The following is a 9,415-nucleotide window of genomic DNA, read 5'->3' as shown; positions in this document are numbered from 1 at the left end:
AATAATAATAATAATAATAATAATAATAATAATAATAATAATAATAATAATAATAATAATAATAATAATAATAATAATAATAATAATAATAATAATAATAATAATAATAATAATAATAATAATAATAATAATAATAATAATAATAATAATAATAATAATAATAATAATAATAATAATAGAATCATAGGATGGTTTGGGTTGGAAAATACTTTAAAGCTCGTCTCATTCCAATCCCCTTCCATAGGGAGGGATAGCTTCCACCATCTCAGGTAGCTCAAAGTTCTGTGTGATCTGATCTTGGACACCTCCAGGGATGGAGATCCACAACCTCTCTCAGTTTTTCCCTTCCTGTAAACTAAATCCAAGCTGAGCTTGGTGCCTGCACATCTATTTTTTACCAGGAATGTTGAACAGAGCCTGTTTTCCCCAGGAAAATCAGGTAGAGCTGGAAAAGCTGATGCAAACCACATCTGAGGGTGTTGGGGTGCTGTCACCATAAAACACTTGGATTTTGGGATTTATTTGGAGGTTTCCAGTGAAACCTGGCTGAGCATCCTGAAGGATTTTGCTGAGGCCAAACTCATTCCTGGTGGGATCAGCCTCCTTCTACATGTGTGTAAGGAGGGAATAGAGCTCCTGGGGGAGGCAACACCCCAAATTCCAAGTGCTGAGTTTGCTCTTGGTGCAGCCCTGTTGAGGAGGGGCTGCCAAAACACGACTTCAGCTGAATAAGCAGCGTCTGTTCTTTCCCTGGAGCTGAAATCCCTCATGGGAAGAAGTTCTTGTCTCCCAAGAATTCGCTGGAGCTGAAAAAGCCACCCCCTGAGCATCTGCTATGTCTTGTTTTCCAGCCAAGTCAGCCCAAACCAAGGAGCTTCCAGGATCTCCGTGTCCCTATGGATTTCTCTGTAGTGTTGGGTGATGTTACCTGGCTTGGAACACCTGGAATTTTTCCTGTCAGAGCTGGACAGGTTGGGACAAGCACCACGAATTGGTCCTCACACCCTCAAGGGGACTGTGATGCTCTCCTGCTTCCCAGGAGAAGAAATCTCCTGACAAATTCCTCTTTGCGTGGAGAGATCCCCCTAAAACCTCATCATTTGTGGGAATTGTGATGCGATCCAGAAATTCATGCTCACCCAGCTTCCTCCTCTCCTCGGGATCCTGCAGCAGGACACGAAGTGATGGCCCCTCTGGCATGGTGACATGGAATTGCAGGAAAGCCTTCTCCTGCTCCAGCAGCTCGGCATCCGAGGGAGCTGTGGGAAGGAAACGGATGGGGATGGGATTAGGGAGAGGCCAGGGCCACCCAGCCCCTGGTGGCAGTGGGGACAAGGAGGTCACATCCAGATTCAGGTGGTCCTGGCAGCACTTTCCCGTCATCCAACCACAGCCTGACAGGAATCAGGGATGGGGCCAGGGATGATCCCAGTCAGGGATGCACCAGGATCTGAAGTTAAGGGCAGGATTTGTCCTGAACACAGCTTTTTTTTCCTCTTTCCTGCCTTCCTTTGCTCCAGTGTGGAAGCAGGACTGGGAATGGAGAGCCCTGGGAGGTCACTGACAGGGAGGCAAATGAGACAACAAAATCAGGGAATCGTGGAACGGTTTGGGTTGGATGGGACCTTCAGGACTGTCCAATTCCAACCCCTTTCCACAGGGAGGGACACTTCCACTTGGCTGCAAGCCCCAGCTATCCTGGCCCACAATAATTCCAGGGATGGGGCAGACACAGCTTCTCTGCGAATTCCAGTCCAGGACCTCACCATGCTCCCAGGAAATAATTCCTTCCCAATATCCCATCTATCCCTGCCCTCTGGCAGTGGGAAGCCATTCCCTGTGTCCTGGCACTCCATCCCTTGTCCAAAATCCCTCTCCAGTTCTCCAGGAGCTCCCTGAAGCACTGGAAGGGGCTTTAAGGTCTCCCTGGAGCCTTTTCTCTAGCCCACAGTGCAACCAAGGAGGTCATTCCATGGAAAAACAGAGATGGATGCAGCTCTCCCAGGCTCTCCAAACCCCACACTTTAAAACCCTGCTCTTTAAACCCTTTTTTCTAGCCCAAATTGTTCCTAATCCTCATTGGCTCACTTAGGGCTGCACAGCAGCCTCTTTCCCTGGACACAGAGTGGGATAAGAAACAATCCAGAATATTCCAGGGAGTTTTGTTGCTCCAAACAGAGGATCTCAAAAGCCTGGTGGGCACAGGGATGCGAGGATTGGGAACTGGCAGCTCCAGGGCTGGCTCTCCCTGTGCCAGCTCCTGCCATGTCAGCATCCCAGAGGGATTAAACTGCAGCGTAAGGAATTTATTCCCAGCTGGTTATGGAAGCAAAAGATTTGTAATTCTGACAAGGGAGAAGTGTGAACAGGAACATGAGATCCCAACAGCAGGCAAAAAAATTCCTAAATTAGGCATGTCCTGCAGATTTCTGCTTCCCATGGTGCCTAAGGTCACAAAAAATTTTAGGGGGAAGGTTTGCCCTGCCCCTTGGTACCCCATGGAATCCCATCTCCATCCTCATCCTCTCCTGTCTGGATCTTTAAGCCCTTCCAGCTCCACATTATCCCCCTCTCTCCCATCTCCTTGCTCAACCCAGCTTCTGCAACGCCCACATGGCACAAGGAAGATTTTGGGCAGGCTCTGGAGCGGGGGAGGGTGTGAGGACAGTCTGGCAGCCGCTGGTCACAGCACTGGTTTTGGCAGCCAGCCCCCAGAAAGCTTCTCAGCCACCCACCAGGCAACACCAAAGGTCACCAGGAGCAGCTGCTGCCCACCCCCGGATCCTCTGCTCCATCCCAAAATTGCTCCCAGGGTGTTGGAGGTGGCAGAGATGGAGGTCAAGGGTCACATCTTGAAGCCACGCTCCAAGTGACTCCATGGAACCATGTGTACCTTGCTGCCACCACCCTGAGATTCCCAGGACATCCATCCATGAGGTTGGAAGCTAAATCCAAGGTATTTTTAGATTTATTTTTGATTTTTGAAGCCCTCGGCTGGTCCAACACAAGGTGACTCACAGCAGGCAGGTGACCCTTATTTCCCCACCCAGGCCCAAAGGGGACAGCAGGTGACATCCCTCCAGCAGCTTTTTCCTCCCCTTCTTAAGGATTTTTCCCTGTGGAAACCAGAAGTATGGAAAAATCTGCCTTGAGGATGAATTGCTGAGCTCACAAAGAAGACCCTCAGCTCAGAGCATTCCAAAAACGTCAGGTGTTGTACCCATAACCTCTTTTTTTTCGGGAATCCCTCCCCAAAACTCAGGAAAAAAGTGGAATTAGTACTTGGATGAGCAGGAAGCTCCCTCCAGGCTGGACACTCACCGGGGCAGTCGCAGAGGGCGATGGCAGCGAAATAATGGGAGAGGGCTTTGAAATGCTCCGACTTGACTTGGACCATGGTGGTCCAGGAGAAGGGAACGTAGTCCTTGACGTGGGGCTGGCTCATGGTCTGGTGCACCAGGGAATAAACATCTTCCACCTGGGAAGAGGGAAGGGAGAAGAGATGGGATGCAGGATGTCCCTCAGGTTGTGCTCTCCGGGAAGGTTCTGCTGACCAAAAAATCCCACCAAATCCTCTCCCTCCCAAAATCCTCACCCTTGCTGCCTCCTGAGCCAGCTGCAGGCGGGCCAGGAAGTCGTTCTGGGCACGCAGCAAGGTCATCTTCTCAAAGACACACTCCTGGACCTGGGCCACCATCAGCCTCACCAGCATGGTCAGGGAGGCCGCACTCATGTCCAAGCTGGGAGCGTTGGAGAAGTTTTCCTTCAAGTAGTTAAAGGCACCTGGAGGAGAGGGAAGCTCCTGGAAGTTACCAGGCTTGTGAGGAAGAGAATCAAACTTTGGGATCAGGCAGGTTTCCCTCCAAAACCAGGTTGCCCTCCAAGGATATCAAACATCTCGCCAGTGGTGAGATGTCAGTGGTGGGTAAGATCTGAGGTCCCACCCTTGCCATCTAAACCATCCTTGTGCCCACTATCTTCTCCAAAGCCCTGGGTGATCCCAGTTCCAGGCTCCGTTTTTTCTATGGGGAGATGGATCAGCCTCTCTCCTCTCCACAGCTGGGACATCCTTTTGGATGTCATCCTTTTGGGGGACATCCTTTTTGGCTGTTGGACCATCCCAACTCCTCTTCCCACAACCAATGTGGAGCCACCTCACGCTCCATTTGTGATCCCTTGGAGACGCCTCTTCCTACGACTGCTCCTACTCCTTCCTGAGCTTCTGTGGATCATTCCCACCTTTGGGAAAAGGAGGAAGAGGGGAAGCCACTCACCAGCTGCCTTCTGGAAGGCATCGATGGCCTGGTTGAGGCCGGGCAGGGAGGCGCGGTCCTGCCGCGCTCCGATCTGGGTGTGCAGCGCTCCGAGGTTGAAGAGGACACTTCCCTTCTCGAAGGCCAGAGCTCTCTGGTGGGATGGGACCCCCGTCAGGGAGTCGTACCTGGAGAAGGGAAGAGCCAACAGCTGCCCATCCCCTGGTCATGGTCCCCAAAGTGTCCCTGTCATGGTCCACACAAAGTGTCCCCGCTCGTGGAAAGGGTTGGAACTGGATGATCTCGAAGGCCCTTTCCAACCTAAACCACTCCATGATTCCCATGGATGCAGGAGGAGCCTGAAGGGTTTTCAGCGCTCGGGTGGGCTTGCAGACACCATTCCCATCATGGTACATCCCACGGGATTTGTGTTTCCCTCTCCCTCCCCAGATTAACCCACCCAAGGCAACAGCAAATCCAGATCCAGGCGTCCACCAGCGCCAGCAGAGATTCCATCATGGAAATTTGGATCCTGACTCCCTCCCCACCCAGGTGGGACAGGGAAAGCTGCACCCACCAGTGGAAGAAGACACCCAGGGTTTTGGAGGGAGGGAAGAACCGGCTGTCAAGGAAGTAGAGCTGGTTGTAATATTCCATCAGGAGCTCCAATCCGGCCTCATTGCGGCTCGGGGTGCGCATGGCCTGCGGGAATGGGAGAGGAGACAGGGATGGGAAAAGAGGGACTGAGGGACAGGACCTAGGGAATGGCTTCCCATTGCCAGAGGGCAGGGATAGATGGGATATTGGGAAGGAATTCTTCCCTGTGAAGGTGGTGATTCCATTCCATTCCTGGAATGGAACTCCCAGAGAAGCTGTGGCTCCCTGATCCCTGGAAGTGTCCAAGGCTGGGTTGGGTGGGGCTTGGAGCAACTTGGGACAGTGGAAGGTGTCCCTGCCCATGGAAAGGGTTGGAATTGGACGATCTTTAAGAGCCTTTCCAACCCAAACTATTCCATGATTCTGAGTTTCAATCATGGCGAAAGTCTGGGTGCTGGGACACCCAAATGTGGAAGTAGCAGCCTGGGAGTTGTGCTGGAAAAATTCATGGAAATTCTGATTTTATAAATCCTAGCGAATAAACAGGATTTTTTCCCCTCCTTCCCCAATTTGCTTTAAATTCCCTCTTCCCCAAGGCCTGCCTGGAGAGAGAGAAGTTGTTAGGCCTTGCCAGGGGTGAATTAATATCCATAAATAACCATTGTACTATAAATTTTATTGCTGCTCATTTGTAGGTCAGCAGGGCATTGAGGATAGGGAAAAATTAACAATTCCTGCATAATCTGTAATATTATGGAACCTACAAACCAAGTCCAGGGTGCTCCAGCATGGGAATGCTGCACCCTGAAATAAAAGGACAAATAGGGAATTTGGAGCAAGGATGAGGGGAACCCCCAAAGGAAACGTGACATCTCCAAGGAGTGATCCTGGACAAGCCAAACTTTGGAAGCCAAGGGACACCAACCTGTCGCAGCTCCATGAATTCCTTGATTTCCTTTTCATACAGGACACCCTCCTCTCCATAGTGTTCACTGATGAAATCCTGGAAGAAAATTTTGATTTTTATTATTTAAAGGGATATTTCTGGCAATTCTGCACAAGAATTTTCCACTTCTGTCCACGAGAAAACATCCACTAAATAATAATCTCCTCCCTTTCCTGCTCTTCAACATCTCCAGACCTTCATCTCCCACTTTCCCATGTTTTAAGTCCAGTTCCTTTCCATGAATTTATTTTTTTGGCAGCTTTTTCAAATGGGAAAATTAATTTCAGCTGCTTCAGCATCAATCCATGAAACCCCAAAGCTCACCTTGAGTGGTACCAGCAAATCCAGCTCCTTGGTCTCCTTGAGTCCCAGAGGGATCATGGGAACGCTGATGGACTCACTGGAAGAAGACAAGAACCTGTTTGGTGGTTGGATTAAAAACCTTGGATGGATCCTGTGGGTTGGAGATTAAAAGGAAGCAGCTCCTTGCCCTGGGCTGGTGCTGCTCCTATTAGGAGACTCCACATGGAAAAATGCTCTTCCCAAAAAGATTTGGGAATGACAGCATAGGAGCAGAAGTGCTAAAAAAAACCCAAATCATCTTATTTTTCCAGCTCCCGATTTTCAGAGGCATCCTGGATGTTGGGTGGGCAAGGCAGGATCAAGCCCTCACCAAACCCAACAGCCCCCTCTCATTATCCCCCCAAATTGCTGGTAACTCATTAATCAATCATTAACTGGGGAGGAAAACAGGCAAAGGAAGTTATGAAAACCAGGAGAGCAAGGCAGGGAATTAGCACCCACATTTTCCTCGGAACAAACAGCTCCAGGAGCTATAATTAGTGTGGAAAGCCATTACTGCTCATTTCCTAACGAGAATTCCACTGGAATACAGTGTCTGGAATAAACAAAGGGGGTTTTGTTTGGCCTGGGCAGGGTTTGGGGTTGTTGTTGCTGCTCCTGATTTCTTTTCAAACCAGGGCAAGCAAGTGGCAAATTGGGAAAACTGAGCAGCCTTGATAAGGAATGTGCCTGGAAAAGCACGTGGATGGACACAGAAATGTGGAATTGTGGAATGGTTTGGGTTTGGTTGGAAGGGGCTTTAAAGATCATCTATTTTCACCCACTGCCATGGGCAGGGACACCTTCCACAGGACCAGGCTGCTCCAAACCCCATCCAACCTGGCCTTGGAGACTTCCAGGGATGGGGCAGACACAGCTTCTCTGCGAATTCCATTCCAGCCCCTCACCACCCTCACAGCCAAGATTTCCTTCCCAATATCCCATCTATCCCTGCCCTCTGGCAGTGGGAAGCCATTCCCTGTGTCCTGTCTCTCCATCCCTTATCCCAAGTCCCTCTCCAGCTCTCCTGGAGCCTCTTCAGGCACTGGAAGGGGCTCTGAGGTCTCCCTGGATCCTTCCCTTCTCCAGGCTGGACATTCCCAGCTCTCCCAGCCTGGTTCCAGAGCAGAGGGGCTCCAGCCCTTGGAGCATCTCCATGGCCTCCTCTGGATCTGCTCCAGCAGCTCCAGGTTCTTCTGCTGTTGGACCCCAGAGCTGGATGCAGAATTCCAGGTGGGATCTCACCTGAGCAGGGCAGAGGGGCAGAATCCCCATTTTCCTGCTGCCCACGCTGTGGGATGAGCGTGGGACGGGGGGAATTTCTGGGATGTGAGCACACGTGGACGAGGCATTTCCAGCTTTTCATCAGCCAACACTCCCAAATTCTTCTCCTCAGGGCTGCTCTCCATCCCTTCACCCCCCAGCCTGGATTTGTGCTTGGAATTGCCCCATCCCAGGTGCAGGATGTTGCACTTGGCTTTGTTGAACCTAATGAGGTTCATGTGGAGCTTATCCAGGTTCCTCTGGATCCCATCCCATCCCATCCCTCATCCACGTCACCCACACAACACCTCACGCTGCCATCCAACACCGTCCACCTCAGGAAGGGACAAGGAGGAAAAGAATCCCAGCATCCCAGAATTGTTTGGGCTGGAAAAGACCTCCAAGATCATCGAGTCCAACCTGTGACTAATCCCACCCAACCCAGAGCACTGAGCGTCACATCCTGTCATTCCTTGGACATTTCCAGGCACGGTGATTCCAATCACCAAAATGTCCTCTTGGGAAGAGATCTGGTGGGATTGTCAGGAAAGGGGGTCAATACAAGGGAAGATGGTTCTTTCTTCCCTATTCCTCCTCCTTTGGGACATCAGTGTCCAAAGGATGCTCCATCTATCCCAAAACATCCCAGTATCCCCTAGGAAAAGCTGATTTTTCTCTCCTTGCAGCTCTAGAAGGGAACCACTGACATTGCCAGGATGAAAAGTTTCCAGGAATTCTGGCCCATGCCCAAATCCTCCCCTATCCTCCAGCCACCACCTCGTTGTCCATGACCATGGAAAGGTTTGGGTTGGAAGGGAATCTCTGAAGGTCATCCCAACACTTGACCATGGGACAGAGCAGGGCGGACAAGACGAGAGCAGCCTTGCTCCCAGAAAAATTCCATAACAGCGGGAAAAATGAAATCCCAAGGGAACAGGCTGCTCTTCCCAGACCCACCTCTCATTCTGATACACGTCCATGCTGCTGTTGAGCTCTTCCAGCTCTTCCTTCAGGAGCTGAAGGTTGGAGTTGACGTAGCTCAGCTCCAGAGCCACTGTTTCCTTCACCTTGTGGTTGCTGGTGGCCCTGCAAGAAACCAATGGATCAAAATTCCATCTTTGTACCCATGAATTTTTTTTTTCCACTCCAAACTCAGTTACCCAGTGGTGCAATCCATGTGCATTGAGCCCAGCCTTTCCACAGGATTGTGCCTCTGGTGATGCTGGAAAAGTTTGGGTGGAGTGGGACCTCTGAGGGTCATCCCATTCCAACTCCTGCCATGGGACACCTTCCACTATTCCAGGTTGCTTCAAGCCCTGTCCAACCTGGCTTTGGACACTTCCAGGGATGGGATAGCCACAGCTTCTCTGGGAATTCCATTCCAAGGCATCACTACCCTCAGAGCCAAGAATTCCCTCCCAATATCTAACCTATCCCTGCCCCCTGGCAGTGGGAAGCCATTCCCTGTGTCCTGTCCCTCCATCCCTTGTCCAAAATCCCTCTCCAGCTCTCCTGGAGCCCCTTCAGACATTGGAAAAGGCTCTGAGGTCTTCCTGGATCCTTCCTTTCTCCAGGATGGACATTCCCAGCTCTCCCAGCATTTCAGGACTAGGGAAGTCCAAACATCCAGGTAGAGGCTGAGCCGAGGGAAAATTCATTGCAGTGCTGCATCCAGGAATTCCTGCTCCAGAGCTCCCCTTGCCCATTCCCACTTCACCTCCAGTGCAATTCCAGCTTGGGCTGTGACCAGCCCAGGTGCTCCCTCATCCCAAATAAATTATGGGATTTGAGGAGGAAAAACTCATTTTTGGGTGCAAAGAATCCTTGTGGAAAAGAAAGGACTTGTGAGCTCCTGCCCTCCCTTCCCTGCTCCCGGCAGGAGCTGTAAACACCAGGGATTGATTCCAGCTGTTCCCAGCAGGACAAGCTCCCAGGCTGATTATTCCTTGCTTATCTCCTCCAAAGGAAAGCAGGGAGAGATAACCCAGAGCTGAAAGGGGCTCTGGCTGCTGAA

At 50.8% G+C, this 9,415-nt stretch overlaps 1 protein-coding gene across 1 annotated transcript in view; it reads right to left on the bottom strand.

Moving 5' to 3' along the window:
- Positions 1-9,415, bottom strand: part of RHPN1 (rhophilin Rho GTPase binding protein 1) — a 25,876-nt gene that overhangs the window by 5,556 nt on the left and 10,905 nt on the right. Inside the window, exons 3-10 of the mRNA XM_031064410.1 lie at positions 8,359-8,487; positions 6,121-6,196; positions 5,776-5,853; positions 4,831-4,955; positions 4,275-4,441; positions 3,596-3,783; positions 3,322-3,478; positions 1,140-1,259 (exon numbers count right to left, since the gene is read on the bottom strand). Of these exons, the coding sequence (XP_030920270.1) occupies positions 1,140-1,259; positions 3,322-3,478; positions 3,596-3,783; positions 4,275-4,441; positions 4,831-4,955; positions 5,776-5,853; positions 6,121-6,196; positions 8,359-8,487 (1,040 nt within the window). The remainder of the gene's footprint in view (positions 1-1,139; positions 1,260-3,321; positions 3,479-3,595; positions 3,784-4,274; positions 4,442-4,830; positions 4,956-5,775; positions 5,854-6,120; positions 6,197-8,358; positions 8,488-9,415) is intronic.

This window comes from Geospiza fortis, unplaced genomic scaffold (assembly GCF_000277835.1).
Source record: "Geospiza fortis unplaced genomic scaffold, GeoFor_1.0 scaffold543, whole genome shotgun sequence".
Classification (NCBI taxonomy): domain Eukaryota; kingdom Metazoa; phylum Chordata; class Aves; order Passeriformes; family Thraupidae; genus Geospiza; species Geospiza fortis.
The sequence above is the reverse complement of the archived record's forward strand: the minus strand, read 5'-3'. Positions and strand labels throughout refer to the sequence as shown.